This window comes from Argiope bruennichi, chromosome 10 (assembly GCF_947563725.1).
Source record: "Argiope bruennichi chromosome 10, qqArgBrue1.1, whole genome shotgun sequence".
In the NCBI taxonomy this organism is placed as follows: Eukaryota; Metazoa; Arthropoda; class Arachnida; order Araneae; family Araneidae; genus Argiope; species Argiope bruennichi.
Window position 1 is genome coordinate 17,101,617 of NC_079160.1, and position 23,773 is coordinate 17,125,389.

The 23,773-nt window shown below is 27.4% G+C and overlaps 1 protein-coding gene across 1 annotated transcript in view; it reads left to right on the top strand.

The window, feature by feature from the left end:
- The first annotated feature begins 497 nt into the window (after window positions 1-497).
- LOC129989276 (adenosylhomocysteinase-like 1) overlaps window positions 498-23,773 on the top strand; it is a 369,980-nt gene continuing 346,704 nt past the window's right edge. The window contains exons 1-2 of the mRNA XM_056097693.1: window positions 498-720; window positions 3,186-3,431. Of these exons, the coding sequence (XP_055953668.1) occupies window positions 3,288-3,431 (144 nt within the window). The 5' untranslated portion in view covers window positions 498-720; window positions 3,186-3,287. The remainder of the gene's footprint in view (window positions 721-3,185; window positions 3,432-23,773) is intronic.

A 23,773-nucleotide genomic window follows, 5' to 3' on the forward strand; every position in this document is an offset into this window, starting at 1 on the left:
GAACTGTAGACTTACAAAATAATTTAAATATAATGCTGATCATTCCATAATGCCAAATGTTCATCAACAGGTAGAACAGATTTGATTTTGATTTGACAATCAGATTTCGTTTGATGTTAGAGCGGTTTCTATGCTGAACCCTCAATGTGAATCCAAGATTCACCTGAAATTGAAATTTTGAAGCATATGTGTTGACATTTTTGAAAAGATTTTAGTTGATTGCTCAGTTTCACTTAGAAACTGTAGTCATACCATTCCTTTTTCACCAACAAGGAATCTTATGGAATGATATTTTATAGTCTAATAAAATTTTGAGCTCTTCAATAATTATTATGAATCACTAGCATTAAATTCTAAGTTTAATTACTGTGTTACTTGTCGCATTCGGATTAAATAAATTATGTTTTCCGCCTTTATACTTTTTTAACTGTGACTTTTATGTTCCGGCTTCTCAGTGGTTGCCACCGCGCGATTTTGTTTTCTGTTTGTCTTCACCGTCGCTGTCAATGAAGTGTTTACATTTCAGTTTTAATAAACTTTAATAATTATTCAAGTTAGATTTTGTATTGAAAGTTTGGTGGATACTTCACAGAAATAAATTAAATTTACCATATATATTTTTACTGAGTGTCGACCTTCGTTTCTTTTTACTGTTGGAAATAGTTACTTGTATTAAAAAAAAAATAATAAAAACGCCGGAACTATCAAAACAACTTGTTGGTAAATCAGTTTATTTATGTACTTTTTGGATAAAATGCTTGGTTTTAATGCTGTTATATGTAAATGTAAGAACAGCACAGTTATTATTTTGTCCTTTACTGATTGTAAATAATTGCACTGTACATGCCTGAATGGAAAACATATTTGTTCTTTACTTCCGTATTGAATAATAACTGTGTCATTAAATTGTGTTTTGAACTAGAAACTGGTTTGCAGTTATTAATTTTTAAAACTAGGATTAAATATTAGAGATGTTTTTTCCTCTATTTGTCTAATTTTGATTGTTTTGATAGTTTTTCTTTTATTAAATAATGTCTATAGGAAGTTTTATTGTTTTGTGAAAAGTGTTTAATTAAAAAAAAATCCTATTCGTTTGATGATAGAACACTATTTTTCTTCTTATTTTCGTAAATGCTAGAATCCAACAATGTCTGTTTCTTAAAAAAAAAAAAAAATGTTATTGTTCAAAATTCTGTTATTTCCCATATAATATACACAATTTAATAGTGTGATCCGTTAAAAAATTAATTTTATATTAATATTTTTCATAAGAATAGAGAATTTATAATTTTATAAATATGTATTTAGTAAGATTCTGTTATATTCATTATTTCATTGTAAATGAATGGACATAGCTGAATATAAGGAAGAAAAATAAGAAGAATAAACTTTGCAATAAAATAATATTTGGAAAAAAAAAATCGAATTTTCAAATATTATATATTATAGAAAATCAAATTTTCTACCATAAGAAAACAATTAAGAATTTTTAATAAAAATGGATTTAAATTTAAAATGTGAATTGTAATTTAGTATTCATAACCTTCTAACTTTTATAAAAAATTTTTGCTTAATTGATTTTGTTCATATTATTGAGCATAAGCATTTTATTTTATCTGAATTGAAATTAGTAAATTTCATTATTAAAAAGAGAAAATACAGTTTTGCTGATTATTGTAGAGTAATTATTAAATTTTATTATTGATAAGTTATTTTTATTTTTTATAATTCATTACATTTAATTTCATTACATTCTATTCAAAATTAATATTTTCTAATTATATAATATTGTTTTTCATGAATTTTTGTGAATTTTCTTTGATATGTAATATCATTTACAGAAATAAATTATTTTTTCAAGGCAGGAAAGAATGTTTTTTCTTAAAAGGAATAATAATTATAAAATATTGTAAAATTATAATATTTGTATTCCATTTTATCTATTATTTTTAATGTAATACTGAAAAACAATTTCTGTATTCAAGATAAGTTTTAACAGAATCAATAGTGTTACTCTTTTATTTCAGTTGTGAAATAATTTTCAAGGAGTATAAATTATTATTTAAATACAGAGATAATTATTAATTTTTCATTACTTTTATTTATAAACATTTAATTTTTTTTTTTTTCAATTTCAAGCCTTGACTTTTATAGTTATGATATTTGTTTTACTTCTTTACCATTTTGTGCGTTGAATTTTTGTTATTATAAACAGTCATCAAAGTTGTCAGTGAGATATTACATAGTGATAAGTATTAAGATAGTTTTTTTCTTTTTATATAGCATCATTATAGATATGTGTTTAAATCTTCTTTTTGTTCTTTACAACTTTGTGGTTTAAATCCTAAACTTTTACTTTCACTCATGATCTTAACATTTTGCTTTTTTCTTCAACTGTAAATAAAGCTATATTTAGAAAGTTAACTATATAAGTCTACGACAGTATTAAAGCATATACATATTTATGTTATATGAATTAACTCATTTTTCTCTATTTCTGAATCAATAGATTTCTTTGTATGTGAATTGCTAGAAATCTTTTAATCCATGATCATGTGATTATACAAATTATAATTTAGCACTTTTGAATTTTATTGTATATTCGACCAATAAACAAATTTCTTTACTAAAATGGTTAAATATTCAAATAAAATAATTATGACCCAAGAAAATGCAATGAAAATGGGGGAATTTTAATCTGTGCCATTTTAAGTTTTCAACTATGAAAATCGGAACCTCTGTTCTGCCAGTCGAGGCATTTCTATTTTGATAGATAATTGTAGATTGATAGTTGTTTTAATTTTAATAGATAATGTTATAAGATTTATTATAAAAATAATTGTAAGATAATTTTGAGATTAAATTTTATTTTGTAAGAATTTTGATAAAACATAAGAAATAATGCATTTTTATTCCATGTTTTTTAGAAATGTATTTCCTTTCTGCATTTTTCAGTTTCTTTATCTGGATATTCTGTTAATAAGACTGCTTAAGAGTTAAATCCTTTATCAACATAATTTTTATATTATAATCTCTTTGAAGAATGACAGAAATATAATACATAAAATGACCTTGTTAAATAAAAACTTTTTTTTAAATTAATTAATCCTTCTAAAATGAAGACAAATTTCAATTTTTGATAACTATTATGTGTACCATCCATTGACTTCATCTTTTATTTTTAGGATCAGCTGAAATCTATGCAAGAGGTCGTCACATTATGAAATTCTTTCTTCTGAATGTCAAAGTGTCTTAGTTCTTAGCCTTAACCAGTAATTAGTTCAAAAATGTCTGAGCAAAGTGAGCAAAGCAAAGAAGTGGAAGGAGCTACAAGTATAATGTTACAGTCAATGAATCCAGGAGCTTTGAGTGAAGCCCCTCAACCTAGTGCTAGTGTCGTTGCATCATATCGATCACTTGGTGGTGGGCCTGTAAGTTTATTTTTACTGAATAATTTATTAATTTATTATCTATATATACTTCTGTTAAGTTCTTAACAATATATTTCTTTTAATATATTTGGTGATAAAGTTAAGGACTATATTCTTTTAAATAAAATCAAATTGTATTACACACATGAATATTGATCTTCCGCATAATTTCAGGGGAGAAATATATAACTTCAGCTTTAATATTGTTACAAATATATCATTTCTTTTATATGTTTTGAATTACTTATTTCATGTTCAGTTATGTGTTTAAAACAGCATAAAATTATTTTTCATTTCTATTTTGTGAATATGTGAATATTGAATGCAGCACTATCAAAAATATAAATATTTATTAATTTTTTTAAAGCATTCATTTCAAGATATTTCAGTACTTTTAGATTGACAGCATTACTTCAGCTATTACTTAAATCTATCTGTCAATCTATAAAGTATTAATAGATTGACAGCATATTAATACTTTAGATAAAGTCCCCAAATATGCATCATTTTCTGTGTCTTTAATTATGCAGGAGTTTCATTGCTACAAAAAAAAATTATTTAGAAATATGCTGTAAAAAATGTTTAAAAAAAGTATAATCTTTCTCTCTATTGCAAATACCTTAATAATTTATTTTCAAAGTTTTCATTTTTAAGACTTCTGTATTAAAAAGATTTTTTTTATATGATATTATTTTATGATACACATCTTAGAATTCAGTTAATTCATATGACATGTCTTAGTAAGAATACATTTTTTGAAAACTGCTTTTGTTTCAAATATTAATATTTCTTAAGTTTGGCAGCTTCAGGTGAACATTGATGTGATACTTTCATATTGAACTTCATCTATAAAATTTGTATAAATCTTCACTTAACAAGCAACACTACCTATCTAAATTTTACTACTACAAGAAGAGGAAGACAACAAAACCTGAATTTTCCACATTGAATAGTGAATATTTTTGATATTTTTCTCCTTTGTTATTTGTATGTGGTTGCATGTTCATATTTGACGTAAAAAAAAAATAAAAAAAAAAAAAATCGAATATTTGCCATTCATTGAAGGGGGAGGGGGGGGGCATTTTTTTTCTTCTTCCTAACATGTATTATTTAGAAAATTGAAATATGCAAGTTTATTTTTTAAACAATGATGTACAATAGAATTGTTTAAACTGGCTGCATGATGATTTTCCTATTTGCTTTGATTATGTAAGTATGCTCATTTAGCTCAAAATTCTGTATAAACCACATTAGAGAATGATAAATTTAGTAAATTGCATTCGATTATACTTCCAATTTCTTGTATTAAAAAAACTGAATTCATCTTGCATATGTTTGTCTGTGTGCATATACATTTAAGATGTAAATTTACTGCTGTCGGATGGAAATTCACCAAATTATGCCATAATTTTTTATTTTTTTTTGTCTTCTGTTTTAAAGAATTTATGTAGGTGGGAAAATCGTAAGTCTAAATTTGAGAAGTGATTTACTTTTATGCTAAGTAGCTCTTATATGTTCAATTAATGTCAAACAAATTAAATGAATATTTTCTGATTACTTTTATTGTTAATCTAAATAGATTGCCACCCACATGTGTCAATTTTTAATTGAAGAATATTGTTAGTATTCTATCATGTTAATGAATAATCTCAATTTTACTCTATCTAAAATGATTTGTAATTATTTAAAGTGAAATTTATATTTACTACTTTGTCTACTGTATTTAAATTTTAATGGTTTTGTAGATTGATTTTGTCCTGTACACTTTTCAAGAGCTCAAGAACTGATTCTAATACTAAAAACTCTTGTAAAATATTCATTTTTGATATTTTATCAGTTCATTATTATTGAAATAGCTACTATTTCACTTCCTGTACTACTTTCCATAATTCTAATTCAGTTTTATTGATTGCTAAATCGAATTATTTCTCTTTTTGATTTCACAGTTTGGATTTTGAGTTTTAAAACAATAATCTTAATTTGTATGTGTTCAAAGCTTTTATGATATTTCAAAGTAACTAGTAATGATTTTGATTTAAATAAGTTTTATTTTAGTTAAAACTCTTTATTGGGATGATGACCATTTAATCATTAATATTTTTTTTTATTATACATTTACCACAAACATATATGTCGATTTTACTGTATAATACTTTTCTCATTGTGCCAGTATTGCAATATCATGATTCATCTTAGAGCTAAAATGGAAGGATTCCTAATTTAGTTTTTTCTGCATGTAATTATTAAGAATATTTTTAATGTATTAATTTTCCTCCAACAAAACAATTGCACTAATATTATCATTATGAATATGTTTAGGAATGGAAAGGATGTAAATTTAATTTGTGTGATATAAGACAAACTATAAGTAGTTTGTTTTTATATAAGTGTTATATTTTAATTAGGTTTCCTCTGTCATTGCATGCTGAATAGCATAAGAATTTTAAGAGAATAAAATCCCTCATTGTTAAAATTTAAACATAAAATATAAGTGATTGACTGATGAGAATTCAATGAATATAGTTCATTAAAATTTCAATTAATAATACTATTTTCACAAAAAAAAGTTCACATAATTTTGCTTTTTTAATATTTAGATTTAATATTTATATATATTTTTGCAATATCACATTTTGATATGCTCATTATAAGTAGAGTTAAAAATTTTCTTTTTACCTGATAAAATACTGTGTTGCTTACCAAGTTTCCTAATAATTTTATATTTCAACTAATAACAAAGTTTGAATTTGTGATTGATATTATTTTATTAATTGACTTTCTATTCTGTGCAATTATATCCTTTCTTAGGCTGTCAAAATCAATTTTTTGAAATTTAAAACAATTAAGATATTTAAATGTGCTTAAAAAAATAGTTTCTGTCATATATATAAGTATAATGCTCATAATAATTTTGGGATCAATACTTTAAATTTAACATAATTGGTGGACTCTTTTTTTTTTTGTAATTATGAAGCGTGCTTAAAATGTTAGTAAACATTAAGTCATGAAAACATACTTTGGGCTTTTAAAATATTAACTTTTCATGTGATGCATATTTACATTGTGTAGAACATTTGCATAATTTTTTTTTAAAGATCACAAATTGAGAGTATTTATATTATCTACAAATTATTTCCACTCTTATATAGAAAAGCTAAAAATGAAATGATTTGTAGAAATAATTCTTGCACTACTAACTAATGCTTTTTACTTATTACCACAAAATCTATATATTAATTTTTACTGTAATAATGATAATATGCATCATTAAATTTGAATTCTGTGAATTTAAAAACCACTATGTAAGCATTTTTTTTTTGTTTCAATATTCCATAAACATTGAAAAAATTTTGATTTTGTTTTACAGGCAGCTATAAAGATGTGATTATTTTTAGGAGTTGTGTTTTTTAACATTATTTGTACATATTTTTCCCCTAAACTCAACTGAGATGATTGCTTAGTTTTCTGTTAAAAAAACATTATACTTTTAGAAAACTTTCTTCTTTTTGGTATGTAAATTATAATTTTCTTTTCTTTTCTTTTTAATTACTGCAAATGTTACTTTAAATTTGAAAGTTACTACTTTGAAATCAAAATGTACTTGTACATGCAGCATCAAAATAATTCACTATTTTTACTCAGTTTGAGTAGAATGGTACTGAAGTGTTTATAATTATGTGATGACATCTAGCATTTTTAATCTTTATCTTTCATAGAATTGTGATAAAAATGGAAGAAATTATATAATAATTGAATGAACTATTATGTTGTTAAATATGTTTAATCAAAAGTAAATTTACTGATATATAGGAATATGTTTCCATTCAAATATTTTCTATATTTTATGTTGTAATTGTGAGAAATGCTTTAAAGTAAACAAAAATTTTTACTGATAAACTGTTGTTTTTAATGATTAATATCCACTTTCCTTATGATACCTTCAGAGTGAAAATATGATACAAAAATTGATATCTTATTAAGAAATTATTTTAATAATGAAACCATAATGAAGAACTGCAAATGATTTACATTAGTTTTAGCATTTCTAAATGTATTGTTATACCCGACTGAAAAAATATTTTATATATATAATGGAAATATAGGTTTGAATATTAATTTTTCAATGCTTTTGCATTTCTTTTAAATTTATTTTGTCTTTCCTGGTACTCAAAGATTGCACATTTCTTCTCATGCTTTCTTTTTTGCATTTAATTTCCATTTATTTTATTTTTTAGCACCCTTACAAATGAGCTCTGCTGCAGATTTTTATCAATGTTCTAAAGGTGGATTAAAGTTACTCTGTTTTTGTTTTACTTAAAAAAAAAAATCTTTAATACTTCTTAACAAGATATAACATTTTTGTTTTCTATGTTTTCTGCTTATTTCTAATAAAATTTATTTTAATCAGACAGTGTTGTTTCTACAATTTTCTGATTATTTTTTTCTCTTTTTTAGTTATTTCAATGCTTTTATTTTTGTATTTTTTTTCCTCATTACAATCATCACATATTTCTCCTCTTATTATGCATCAGTTCTGTGCTTCCTTAGTTATTCTATTTACTATACTACACTGCGTTTATAATTTAAATCATAAATTTATAATTTAAATCATAAATTTATAATTTAAATCATTTTAAAAACTCATATTTTGTTACTGTTTAAACTAGTTTACAGCATGATAAAAGAAAAAAAAATTCTTTGATTTTTTTTTTATTTCTCAGAAAAATGTTTAAAATAAAAAGAAATATTTATTTTAAAAACATTTCTAGTTATTTCAAGAATTAATTCTTTTGTCAACATAATTATTTTTAAACATAGTTTTAAAAATTTTAATAATCAATAATTCTAATTATATAAAATACTTTAATTACTGTTGGATTAATTGGAACCAGATCCAATTTGAATAATCAGATATTTATATAAATGGGTAATTGACACGCACACACAAAAGGAGAAACAGAATCTATCAGAAGAAGAAACAGAATTTGCTTCTAATGTACTGTTTTCATGATTTCAAAAAACAACTCATTTGCATCTTGTAAACTTATATAATGTATGAAATATTACTTACTATATATATTAATATTAACATTATCACTAAATCAACTATTTGGCTGTATCTACTCGTTTTTAATTTAAAAAAATTGTTTGCAGTTTTCTCTTTTTTACCCCTATTTCCGAGAAGTCTAAATAATTAGTAATTCATGTAATTACTAATTATTCAGTTGGACTTATTCATGTTATTATTAATTATTCATGTTGGAGTGTGGAGAGTGGGAACTATTGTATTTATAATAGTTAGAAAATTTTAAAATATTTTACATGAATTTACTAAAACTTCAGTCTTTAATTGCACTTATATAATTTTTTGAAAAATAAGCAAATTATCTAAGATTACAATTTTTCCCTGAAAAAAAAAGTATTTTAAAATTATCTTCATAGTTTACTGTATTAATGTATGATTTTAATAAAAGGTAATAAATATAATCCATAACACAATAACAGGAAAATCTTTCCTTTAATTGAATAGATAAATCTGAGACAAAACATTTTCCTTCTATAGAACTGACAAATTGTTTATTTAGTAAATGCCATTTATGACATTTATTATATTTTTAGTAGTAGGTACATATTCAAATGACTTCATTTGCCTTGACATTTTACTATTTTATGTAAATATAGGTTCAAGATCTACAGGTGTCAAGTAGATAAAGTCTCAGTTAACTTGGTACATTAAAAAAAAAAAAAAAAAAAAATCTACAATTTTTATAGTAACATAGATTTATTAAAAAAAAAAAAAGAACAGGTAAACATATAAGTTATTGTTTTTCTTTCTGACATTTGTCACCTCTTCTCTGTCAGCATTTCTTCTATTTTGGGGAATATCTTGTTTGCAGTAGCTACTTAATAGGATTGTAAGTAATTATCTTACTGTTGACATACTTCGTTAATAAGAACATTTCTATTTAAAAATATATTTGAAAATTCTGTTGCATTTTCAAGACAAACATTTTCAACAGCCTAATTTGACATTTCAAATGAAACTGCTTTCAATGTAGAGATTTGGTGGTCAATTATTTGCTGCAGAAGGTATTATATGTACTACTATTTACTTTACTAAATCTTGATATTTATTGGCTTTTCAAATATTCATTGTTACTGTTGAAGGAAATAGGTTATTAGTGTGATACATAAAAGTCATTGATGAAACTTATGCCTTGCTATTAAAAATTGCATATAATAAAAAATTATGAAAATATAAAAGTTAATTAATTTAAATTTGTATATCAAATTTATATTCATTATATAAATTTAATTTAACAATTTTGGCAATATAGTGTTATGTATGCTCGACTAAAAAGATATTTGTTATCAGCCTCAAATTTCATACTCTAGATGTAAAATGTTAAATGTTAATTTTTCTACTGAATGCTTTTTATTTTTATCTTGAATTGTGTGTTTGATTAATTAGTAATTTAAAAGAATAGAAAATTTAGCTTTAAACTGGAAGTAAAAACTAATTATACTCATTTCTTTTTTTTAAGATGAATCCATAATAAATCTATTTGCACATAAGGGGCATAATAATATAAAAAAATATGTAAACAATTTTGAAGTAAATGAATTATTTTAAAATAAACCATAGAAATTTGAGTTGAAATTCAAGCCATTAGTTAGCTATATGCACATAAATGAATAAATCTCATATTTTTCTTGACATATTTAAATATAAAGCTGGTACTTATGAATTTGATGATTTTTTTTTGTATGGGGGGCAACTTATTACTTTATTTGCCTTTTTTTTTCATGAAGGTATTTGTTAAAAAACCTATTTTTATTACCCTATTTGCATCTTCTAATTTCTTTTGAATAAGTTCTGTAAATCTTATTCCTAAAAAGAAAAAAAAAAAAAACTCCCAGTGTTTTTGTTTCCTTTTGGAGATTTATTTTACATTTGGAGCAAATTCAATTCTGCATAATTTTTATTGAAAAATAACCATGGTATATAAATTATATATAAACAGAATAAGGTTGCAGGGCATGAAATTGCAATAACTTAATCCTACCACACCACTCTAATATTAATATAAATAACATTCTGTTGTATCACACATAAATTTAAATGGCTTTAATTTTTAATATTTAATCGCTGACATTTTATGTTTCAGTTTTTTATTTTTCTGCTGACTGATTTTTCCATATATGTCAGAAAAAATTCATCTCTTGATTAGTTACTAAAATTTTAGAACCTGCATCTGTAGTTGTTTGATGCAATTTTATGTAGCAATTGATTTTATGTTTGCAATGAAGGGAAATAATATTTTTGTTATTGATGGTTACATAAAAGAGTAGTAACTATATAAGATTTCGTTTCAAGATCAAATTTGCTATAAAAGTTCAGAAATTAATTTTCGTATCTCATTAGTATATCATTGATAAAATTTTGACTGTGTTTATATAGCAGAATTGGAGCATAAACTTGTCTTTCTTCTTAATCCTTACAGTAGATAATAAGCTTCTACAAGATGAAAGCCAAATTCTCATAATAGTTGTTTTATTCTATTCTTTATTGACTGTTGGAATCATAAGCAAAAATTGTCAAGAGACTACCTTACAAGACAAAGAAGCTTATTGCGGATTATGTCAAGTCATGTCAATTAGGACATGTCTTCTTAGTATACCCTGGAAGGCAGACTAAAAAATGATTAAAAGGTACACTAATCCAGTTCTACATTTGCTTCTAGTATGAATTCTAAGTAGTAGTGTTGTGACTTGGAAACAAAGGGGTGTATATATATATATATATGCTATGGGAGTGGGTATGCATACTAGTGTTAGAGACAAATTTGTGCCTTTATGCCACTTTTGAAAGTCAAATTTGATAAGGGAATAAAAATTTATACCATGCATTGGGTACTATTCATTCTTGCTTAACTAACTAATGATGGCATAGGATGAGATAATCTTATGTCCCAAGTGCTATTTATATTCTGTATGTCTTTGTGATATTCTTCCACTAAATTTCTAGTCGCCTTTAGCAACCAACTGGTTTGCCCTTAATATCAGGTGTGCTTCATTTCAATTAAATCTCTTATGCATAATTCATTGATAAAGCATCACATTGTGATATTAAAACATTATTTTAATAGCTTTATATCTGTTATGTTTATTGGGTGCCAGAAGTTTTAAGAATAGATTCGAATTCATGATGTTACAGTGCCATAAAAAGTTTAAGTATCTAGGCAATCTATTTTAAATTCCATTGTCTTTGGTAAAGTAATTTCATTTTGGGTAATTCGTAGCACTTTTTTTTTGCTTAACTTTCATCAATGGATGGGGGAAAAAATCCTACATAAATAAATATTTTATGAAACAATGATAACAGTTTGAGTATTAGTTCAAATCTAAAACTTTGTAAAATATGTTTTAAAAAAATTATCAAAATTTTGGAAAAAATTGAATGATAATTAAATTTGTATTATTGGAAAGATAATACTTTGAATTTTTGAGTAATGTAGAAATTAGTTTTGGGCAATATTTTCCAGAGTTATCACAGAAGCATTGAAAATCTGACTTAATTTTTAATTAAAACTTCAAATAATCTGTTTGGATGCATATTCTTAATTTTCAAAATATATTTGAGCCAAACTTGGGAGCTCCAGACAAAGTAGAGGGAGGGGGGCACTAACACCCCAAATTCTTTTTATTATAGTTACAGTGAAATGGGATATAGAGTTGGTGAATGTCAATTTAAGTGATACTGGAGTTCCATTTCTTTTTCATGGTTTGTTTCTTTTGCATTGAAAATAGGCAATGATAGAAATCAAACTTTCATGTTTGTTGTTTGTTTGTTCTTTATTATTAACATTATACCTGCTGCTAGTGCCATTTTACTTAAACCTACAAATTATTTAATTAAAGTTGAGAGATTATGGAGAAGGTCTCATCTAATTAAAAAAAATAATAAGATAATTCGATAAAAGATGTGAATTACAGACATCAGCCATGTAATGAATATGCTCAGAACATTCGCTTATTCGAACAGAGTACTTATAATGGCAAGAATTTCATAAACTAGTTCCTGTTTCTTTCTTAAAGCTATATGACAAGCCTATACCCAGAGTGAAATTTTCTTTTTTTACAGATTCTGGAAAAGCAGCTGATAACATTTTATAATTACAGATGACATATTAGTAGAAATGCTTCATTCAATATTTGTTTACCCAGACTAAACCTATGAGTTAAGGTATTTGTAAATGATTTAGAATGGATCAGACATTTTTGATATCTTTCCAAATTACTTATTTGAATTTTAAAAAAAATGATTTTTTTTTTTTTTTTTTTTTTTGCAAAGCTTGAAATCTGGATTGAGATATTTAATTTCAAATATTGGACTTAATATTCGAAAGCATCTAACTAAATATCAGCATCATTCTCATCAAAATTTGCTTTTAGTTTATAAACTAATGTATAAAATGAATTAGTTTTTAATAAATCAAATGTATAACTGAGCTTGCTTTTAGTTTTATTTCAATATATATATATATATATATATATATATATATATATATATATATATATATATATATATGCAGTTGTGTGGCCTAATAGAAGACACTTTTGAAATTTTAAAACTTTGATTTATATCATCACGGGAGGCATATTATGTACTAGAAGCGATGATAAAACCGACGTCCGTTTACATCGCGATACAAGTGCAAAAGAGACAGAAATTCTTCCCTTCAGTGATTTTACAATAAGATTTTGATAGGGATTTTTTTGACACGTACCGACTTAGGAAAGGGAATTTTATGTATCCTTAAAAGAATGCTGTAAGCACTAGAGACTTTTATATCTTCGCTCAGAGCGTGAGAACCTGCTGAATTCGTTTTAGAGAGTGTTCGAGCAATTTTATAGAGAGTGTGTAGAATTAACTAAACAAAAAAGTGGGAAAGGTTCAGGAAATAAAGGAACATTTTAGAATGGAGTTAATATAGGCTAATTTAAAATGAACGTTAGGAAATTAAGATTCAATTTGGAAGAAATTAATGGAAAGAAAAAAGAAGAAAAAAAAAAAAAAAACTATTTACCATTTTGCATAAATGATGCAGGAAACGAAGTTTTGAATTTACAAATAGTCTATGTAGCTTCTTTTATGCAAAATTTGAAATCATCATTGACTTATAATCCAAAAGTTTCATTTATAAAATTTTTTTTTTTTTTACCTCCTTTATCTTTAAATTAATGTTAGGTACCTTCAGAGACCATCGCGCACTATATTAATAGTTATTAATTTCGCCATATCAAACAATTTTGATGGATTTCAACTTATTGAAATGAATAAGTATGATTGAATAAGTAATGTAAATAAATAATATTTTAAAGTAATGTTATACTAGCACAATAAATATAAACCATTCTTATTGATTAGCTCTGCATGTGAAGTAGCGAATAAAATTAGCAAAATTGGTCCTGTTTTTGCGGTTGGGGATTGGGTCAAAGTTTTATTTTGTGATGTCTTTTAAAAAATGATGTCTGGGATACAGGCAACCATTGATGGGATATCTGGGAGTCATGAGTTTTCATATGAAACAAAAATTGGGGAAACTAGATTAATGGTTTGTTAGTTTTTCCGATTATTTTAAATATCTAATCTTCTCGTTATTTCATTTTAATATCTATTAATTGATTGAATATCTATATAATAAAGCCATTTTTATATCGTTTTTAAAAGTCTTCTTTCTCAGATGATTTTTTTTTGACTAAAAATATTTTTAAAAAGATTACGAATGCTGACTAGTGCACCTCGTAAGATAAATGTAAATATTGCATCATCCTTCTCGTTCTGTTCAGAAATATTTTGATTTTTAAATTCTTCATTTTATTGAAAAATGCTATTCCATAAATATTACCATGCCAATAAAGAATGCTGTTAAAAAAGATAATAATATTATCTAATTTACATGTCTATATGTTTTTCTGTTCTAGATGCTGCAGTCTATAATAGGGTACTGTTTATAACATAATTATAGAATCCGGATAGAAAGTTGCTTGAAAGTAGCTGCAATAAAAGTAAGCGATTAATAACCGTTGATGTATCCATTAAAAAATTTAATATTCTTCTGGCTGTAAAATGTTTAGCCAATATAAAAAACAGGCGAAACTTTTCAAAAAGTCGCCAACTAAAAGGCTTTTCTTGGATGTGGGAGCTGTAAGATAACACGAATACATTCCGCCAGTTTGGTTATCTGGTATTATTGACAGGAGGGAAAAAAGGCTTATTGATTTTTAAGCAGGGCTTTCACTTATCTCATTTAGTACTATTTTAGGCTATGTTTCCATTGGCGACACGAGTATTGATTGCCAGGGTGTGCAGAATCTTTTTTTTTCCCTACCTGTGTATTATTTTTGACGCAATTTAGATTCAGTCATATTAGTAAATGCATTTCTGTCATATATAATTTAACCAGTCTTTTTAGTATGTTTTCAGAATTTTTGTAAAATTTTCAAGATTGTACTTTTAATATTGCTTAGAAAATGGTTGCATTTTATCAAAAATAATTAAAAATGAATAAATAGTGGACATTTTGTTAAAAAAATCTACTTCTTCGCGTACAATGCCAAGTCCGGCTCGCTCTCTATTTACTGAATTTTTAATTTTAAATCCGCAATTAAGTAAAAGTATTAAGTAATGTAGAATTCAAAAGTTACTTATAAAATTTCACTATCTCGAATACCCTTTTATTATTATTAGAATTAAAATGATAAATATCCCAAATTGGAATGACGAAGTTAAGTAAATTCGTGGGTGAAAGGCTTAATGAAGTTCTACACTTGAAAATGTGATTTGCAAATTTGCTCTTAATCTTTTTAGCAGGGTAACCTTTTAATTCAAGAAGCATGATTGAACTTTAAAGAGCAATTAATTTAAGCTTCTGTATGAATATCATTTGAAAGATGCCTTTGAAACGTTGAGTTCCTGTAAATTGGATTGCATTTTTGAGAATGAGATGTTCCAAATTCTTTCATATATATAATATAATATGTAAGCATTATTTTATGTGAAGCAGGACGCAGTTTTGAAGACAGTGAAAAGACATTTTACATTTTTTAATTCTTTTTAATCCATTGGGAAAGCATAATTATTTACAAGCGGGCGTGGACATGACACGTTCGCCACAGTGCGGCACAAAAGCAGAAGTGGGGAAGAACAGAGAAATAAATTATCCCTCGTCTTATATAACATGAGATATGGATAGGGAAAATGTTTTTTTACAGTGCTAATATATTATTAAGATGCTGATAGGGATTTCTGACGCATGTCAATCATATCTAAGGGAAACACAGGGATTTTTTAAAAAAGAATTTGTCTCATCAGCGGTATTTTGTCCCTTCACGCGGAGTTTGGAAAGTTAGGTTTTTAGCCGATTCAGCAATTTTATAAAGCTTCTCTTGAATTAATTAAGTAGAGAAAGTGGAATTGGATCACGAAATAAGAGAATATTTTTAGAATGAAGTTACTATGGGCTAAATTAAGATAAAATCTTGGAAATTAATTAAATTGAAATTAAGATTTAAAAATATCATTATATATATGTATATATAATTATTAGACTACACACACTTTTTATGAAGTACATTGTTCGTGAGTAAAATCGAAAAAAAAAAAAAAAATACCTGAAGAGTTTGAGAATTTATGCGTTTTGGGTTTTTTCTGAATATAAGGAACTCATTTTTAGAATTAGGTGTGCTTGTGAACATGATAGCTCAAAAACGCCATAAACTACATGAATGAAATTTGTATATATATATATATATATATATATATATATATATATATATATTTCTGACTGCAAATGTGATAATTTAAAAAGCCAAACGACTTAAAGAAATGAAATTCGGCGCGCGGTCTTCTAATCAGAAATAAATATTTGGAGGAAGGAAATCCCTGTTTATTTTCTTATACATCCGAGCTTCAATAAAAATCTTATAACGTTAAACGAGCAATTCTTGTATAAGTTTATTTCGCGTATCTCGGAAAAGGGTCTAACGACTTGGATCACATTTTATATTGAGATAAGGTTTTGCTTTTTAAGTTTATCTATATAGCTGTCTTTCCTGAAAAAAAAAAAAATGATTTTACACACACACAATTTTTTTTTTATAACTTACTATTAGAACCTTTATCTATCTACTCTCATGCTGACAATGTCATATAGCACCGTCTCGAACCGGATTTCACCGTAGTAAAGCTGAGTGCCAGTTCCAATATTTAAGTAATGATAGATAAACTGTAAAATGAATATTGTAATATAACAGATTGTTTTGAATAACATGTTAAATTAAGTGCATTCATGACTTCTTTTATTTCAATGATTAGTTCATATGTAGGTAAGATTGAAAATTATTCATATGTAATCAGTATGTGATTCGTAACTAAATATTTTCTCTAAAAATAACGGGGCTGCGGTGGTTTGGTGATAATGTGGAAGTTTGTGATGTGGAAGTTTGGAGAGGGGGGGGGCAGCTCAGGTGTCGTCCTCGTCATCTGACCGCGGTTGAAAATTACGAAGTCCGTCCCATCCCCAAATAGCCTAGTGTTGCTTTAAAACGAGTTGTTAATATAACTAAATTTAAACTTGCTAAAATAACACAATTTTACAAAAATAAATAAATAAATAAAAAACTGGGACGAGTTGAGCTTGATCTTCCTTGTACTTTCTGATAATTCTCTATAAATTAAAATTCTATTTTCTCTACCCCCTCCCCCCAAAAAAGCGGAATTTGATAGTTTTAAGCCCATTCTTCTGCCTTATATTGCATTACCTTTTTAAATCAGGGAATTTACTGAAAGAATGTCAGTCTAAATATAATATCACGTTAAAAAAATAATTATAAGCTAACACAATTTTTTCAGTTAAAGAATTTTAGCTTCTTCTTGGAACCGGGTAGACCTCCTTGATTTGCAGTTTGTAATTATGAAGGAAATAAATGTGTGAAAGATTATAAAACATTTTTAAATTTAAAAAATTAAGTAGCCGTTTCCACATATTTCCTAATATCGTGTTGGTGTATACTTTGGCATGGAAGAGGAGTTCCGCTCTTTAGAAAAAAATACAATTTCTATTTGTCTGCTAGAGTTCTTTCACCTGCAGTTTTTTATACTTTTTTTTATTATTATTTATTTTAGACCCCTAAGAATGATTTTTCTTTTGACTATACCTTTGCCAGAAGTCAATTGATTCTTCACCTCTTTGAGGAAAGGTTTTTTTTTCTTTCTTTTTGTGTCTGTATCCGTAGTTGAGTTCCAGAATAATTGACGATTGAAATTTCAGCATAAATAACCATAGTAATTGAAGCGGAGACAAAAGAGCCTTTTCCTTCCCTCTTTTTTTCTCTCTTTTTTTTTATGGCAACACTAAAAAGAAAATACTTATTGAAAAGTTTTTTTCCCTCTTTGTTTCAATAAGCTCTATATTGACTCCCCTCTTTTTTTTATTTTCTTGTATTCGAAAGTGACAAAGAAATAGTGTTCTAATAGAAAAAAAAAAAAAGTGAGAAATATAACTATCTGCAAACATGACATTTAAGTATGTATTCTCTTCACCTAAATTGTAGATATCTGTCAAATTTTCGTTGTTATGCTATAAACGTCACGGAGTGCTTGAACTGGATGGCTCTTAACCTAACATTGCTTTTGTTTGTAAAAAATGACATAACAATTCAAGTATTTAACAAGTATGTTAGTGCCTTTTAAAAATATCGATTAAAAATACTTATAAAAAGAGAAGTGTATTAAGTGTAAGTAATGCATGAGAAAATGAAGGGAAATATTCATGGAGCGATTATCTACATAGTAAAAGCAATTGATAATTCCATTTTCTCAGAGTCATGTTGATGTGGTGTGGCTTCAAGTCGGCAAGGTGTTAGTTACAAAACAATCTTCTGGTTCTCCTAATATTTTTAGAACATTTTGCGTCATATTTTCAATTTCTTTAATAGCAACACTTTTGTTTTTATTCAATATATCGAAAATTTTTCTCGAAAGCATCTTGTGCAAGTCATTGACAGCGGATAACTGTAAATCTTTTCGATATTAATATTTCGAACAAATCACTGCAACGTTTTGCAATTTGGTTTTTAAAAGTTTGTAAGTTCTTGATATGTGTTTTTGCAGCACTTGCTTATATAGAGATGCATATGAAACGGGAAGCTTTAACATGCTTTTGTGGACAAGCAGTTTAGTTTTCTCTTATAATTTGGAATCTGAATTGTGCTAATACTGTCAAATTTTAATTGAAATATATTTGCAGGAAATTTGCACTTCATGATAACATCGTGTTAAATCAAATGTGCAAATAACTTGATAGACGAAATTTAGTTTTTTATTATAGGAATCGTATATTTGTGTCCAATCTCTAACCCAATTCATCGAAGGATTAATCATCTCTTGGCCTGTACAGTTGAAATTTTTGGACTGAGAAAACTTTGATATACATGTGTTTCGAATAGTGTATTAAGAAAGCATTTAATTTAATTGGTGGGTAGCAAAAGGGAAGAATTGATGTGAAATAGATAGGAATATAATTTTTTTTGTTTAATTCTAAATAATGTTTGATCTGTTTCATTAACTTGAGTCTGCGCGTGCTTCGGATTGTAAGAAAAAAATTTAAAGGCGATTTGAATCTCTCTTCTGAAAATGGTAGCGTTTTAGTATTTCATTGGTATATTTTATTAAGTTCGTGTACACTTCGGATTGTAAATTAAAAAAAAAAAAAATTAAAGACGATTCGAATTGCTATTCTGCAAAATCTTAGTATTCTAATATTTTTTGGTTCTGTTTCATTAACTTGTCCGTGAGTGCTTTGGATTGTAAATAATAAATGGAAAATTAAGGTTCTGATTACTGTTCTGAAAAGTAATAGCATGCTAACGTTTTATGCTTAAGATTTACGTTATTCGTATTGCGAAAATGTAATATGAATAATGTAAACGTTATTTGTATTACATTTTTAGTGCACAGCGGCAATTCGAAAATCAATTTCACCGTAAATCTACTGTGTATAAGAGCTCTGGTGGGCTGTTAAATTGGCATCTGGAATTGAGCTTTGATTTTGCTGGAGTAGTGCGGACTATGATAAGCCATTTCAAATGTAGGCTGCACTATCCAAGGGTAACTTCAAATTTAGAAGCTCACGTAGCTTTGAAACGGAATGTTACCGCATCACATCAGATCTTTCATTATTAGATAAAATAATTAAAAAATCAATTTACAATATGAATCTAATCAGATAGTAAAAGTTAAAGATTTTTTAAAAAAAGTTTTTTTTTTTTAATTACTTTTTAAGATTTTAAAGACTGGAAGCTAATCTTAAACAAATTAGCTCAAATTGAATTTTTTATTGGTTTTTAACGAATCCCAGCTTCTTTTTAGTAACTTCCGTGATAATTTGCTGACTTAAAAAGGCAGGAAAGGCTTAAATTTGGTAACCATGGAGCTTCAAGGCCCTTGGAATCTAGTATGTAGTCATACAATGCATGTAGACAATGTATGTAGTCATGACGCAACTCTTGTTAATTACTATAATCGCCTTATGTTGTCTAGTTTCGAGGATTTGAATCGCAAATCTTCGAAGTTTTGTTATTAATTTATTAATTAGAATGTTTGCGAAAGGTAACATTGCAGTAACTTTAGGCATGTTAATGCTATAATTCTGCTATTAAATTGTAACAAACTCTGGAAATTTTGCTGTTGTTTGTATGAGAACAAAAACAAAGTTTAACATCTTTGTATTTTCTGAGAGTGCTTGTAAGTTCGAAAGGATTCTAATGTGTTCATTGAGCAGATTTCGCAGGTAGTGGAAGCATGGTGATTGCCTCCTTGTGTTTTCCAATGGGTTCTATGAAAATTGGTACTATTGTTCAAAAGATTAGAAGTGCTTAGTGATATATTGGTTGTGCGCGAGGGAATTCTGAGAGTGCTCCAGATGTACTGAGAACTAATTCCTTAAATAGATTCTGGAATAAATTCTAGTCCGACGTATGTCCAGCAGAAACTCAACCGTAAGATATTTTGTGCTTATTTCTTAAATGTAATAAACTCATACTTGGGATTTGTGTTCAATAAATCTACTTATATGAAATGCAAATAAATATTTGCTATATATTATTTAATTGGGAACACTCAGTATTTACTAAAATAACACGGAAAACACCAGGTGCTAAATTGCTGCTGACAGTATAAGGCAAAATATAAAATGTATCATTTGTCGTCAGATTTATTTCCCCGTATGTTAACTTGATGTATTTGAAAGTGACTCATGTAATTTGATAGAATTTATTGTGAAACTCTGCAATAAGATACTCCAGTGTTTAGGGACTTGCATTTCAGTTTTTATTCCAACAGGAAAAATTGATAATTAAACTAAATGCTTATATTTTTGAAAAGGCGTAAATTTCATTTTGTATATGTATGAAATTTTCTTTTAAATTAATGGAATGATGAATTATAAACAGTAACGCAAGTATATATATTGTTACGAAATTTCCGGGGTTCGTTTGGATAGTGGAAGTTATATGGTGTGAAGAACAACTCAATCACCAGATGGCAGTAGAAAATAAAACAACGACGTTTATTTACACGAAGACACACAGGACAGCACAAAGACGACAACTATATACAGCACAGAAGACGATTATCTTCAGCCGAGACGTGCAGCATAGAACAACAGCATACAACAAGACTCTCTACTGCAGACAGTAGCGCACAGCTTAGTTCAGCACTAACTTGACTCCGTCGCTGCTCTGCTAATCTCTGGAAGGCCAGTTTTTTACAATCGATTCCGACTACGACGACCCAATTCACGACTACTACTCTTCAATTCACGACTACTCTCTCTGGAAGACTCGTTCTTCCCCGTCGATCCCGACGACTCTCAACTACTACTCAATTCACGACGACTCCACTTCAGCTGCAGCTCTTTTTATAGGTCTCAGGAGGCGGGGCTAGAAGCCTCTCAACCAATCAGGAACGTTCGAGGTGTAACTCGGTTCTTACTGGACGGATCGGGAAAATTCTAGATGTTTGGGGTATAATCTATTTTGGCGCCAAAGTCGCCAAATGGTCGCCAAGTTTGTCGCCAAGCTCTGGGACCTCCTATGGAACCAACTATGCTGGGAAGCCGCATCACAGGTTCGTAACAATATAAAGCAGTTGCGTGGCCGAAGCGAAAAGACACTTTTGAATTTTTATACTTCTCTTTATTTCATCCTGGAAGACATAATTTATGCACAAGCAAGAAGCGACGAGATACATTAATCCACGATACAAGAGCGGAAGGAAACATATTTTTCCCAGTAGTTTTACACTATGAGATTCTGATAGGAATTTCTTTGACACGTGTCGATTTAGGAGAAGAAAACATAGGTATCTTTTAAAAGAATGTTGCAAAGTATTAAGGATTTTTTATCGCAAAGTATCAGCGTGAAAAGCCGCTAATTTTACGGTTTTCTAGAGCGCGTGTAGCATTAATTAAATAAAAAATCAGGAATTGGATCAGGAAATAAGTTAATATGGGTTAAACTAAGATAAAAATTTGGAACTTAATTAGGATTTAAATTAGATTTAAAAGATATTATTACATATATATATATATATATTTGATATTGATATCTTTTACATATTAAGCAAGTAATGAAAATATTAATCGCATTGAAAAAGGAACAATATCATGCATTTGGTTAAAATTTTTTACTGTTTTGTATTTGAAGTTTGATTTTTTTTTTTAATTATTTGATCTCAGCAAAATATCTAAGAAGTAAATATCTAATGTAGAGCAGGCTTTGAAGAAACAGACGTGGAATTCTTTAACAAGTTTTTTTCTTCATAATTCCACGATTATAGTCCAGTCTTTATCTTTTATGACACACACACGTTTCGTTGCGTCGAATCGAATGTAGCATCTCGATATCTGGATATTGTTACTATAAGACGCTTCGAAATCGTGCTTTCCGATTGAGAGTCTCAGTATTCCAGATGTTCCGAGAACTAGTTTCTAGACATTCAATTCCTTAAATTGATTCCGGAATAAACTGATCTGACGTGTGTCTGGCAGGATGGAGCATTTTAGGATGTGTTCGTGGTCAGCTGATTAAGTTATGCAAGCTTTAGCACAAATGCTTTTTATACTGATAGTAATTTTTCCTGTTAATTTTATCTACTTTAATTTTTAAATAACCATTTATAAATTATTTGAATCTTTAATATATATATATATATTTAATTCTTCAACTATCTATTGAATTCAAAATCCACTAGAGATCCCCTCCCCCAGTGGAGAAAAAAATCTCTTACTCACAAGCGCACACACAAGGCAGACGCACCCGGCACGCACGCACACACATATATGAACATTGTGGGAACCTTTTAGAAAGAATGTATTTCTGTGGTTTGATTGATCATATCAGCAATTTTATTTAGAAAAATATTAAATAATTTTATATCGTTTTCAAGATAATTTAATCAAGAACATAATAGAATAATTTTTGTAATTAATATTTGCATTGGAACAACAATTATAAAAAATAAAAAGGAAACTTAAAAACAATAACATATGTAAACATTCTCACTTATGTCAGTTAATACTGAATTGGATAATCTTTAACATCAAGTACGACCTTGTAACGCCATCCCAAGGAATTCACCGTTGCTTTTATCTCCGCTAGCTTTCTGTTATAATGTGATATTATGATTGAATTATTGCTTTAATTAATTGCGTTTTATTGCTGGTTGCTTCTGCGCAACAAGTTTCTTTAGCCAGCTCCACGGATTTTCGATTGAATTAAGGTCTGTTCTATTTTTTACCAGGTCATTCCAGTAGTGAAATATGATTGTTTTGAAGCCAATCTTTATATACAGTGACAACATGACACGGAGCTGAATCCTTTTGAAATATAAATTCTTCATAATCTAGGAAAAGATCACATGCATAAGACAGCAGTTTAGAAACGAATATTTCATTAATGCATTTTTGGCCATTTATATTTCCTTTAATGAAACAAATTCTGCATTCATGTTTTGCTGTTATACAATCTCAAATCATAACACTAACTGATTATTTAACAGTAAGTGTAATGTAATCAATCGATCTATTATTTTCCTTAACTATTTTATACCATCGCTGCCAAATAATGAAACTTTGGTCTCGTCACTCCAGATCACATTTTCATATTGTTCTGCTGTGCTATTAACATGGGTTTTAGACATTGCACGAGAGTTAACTTAACATTAATTAGTTACACTTAGATCAGATTCCAGCAATCTGCATCGGCTGATTCTAGCA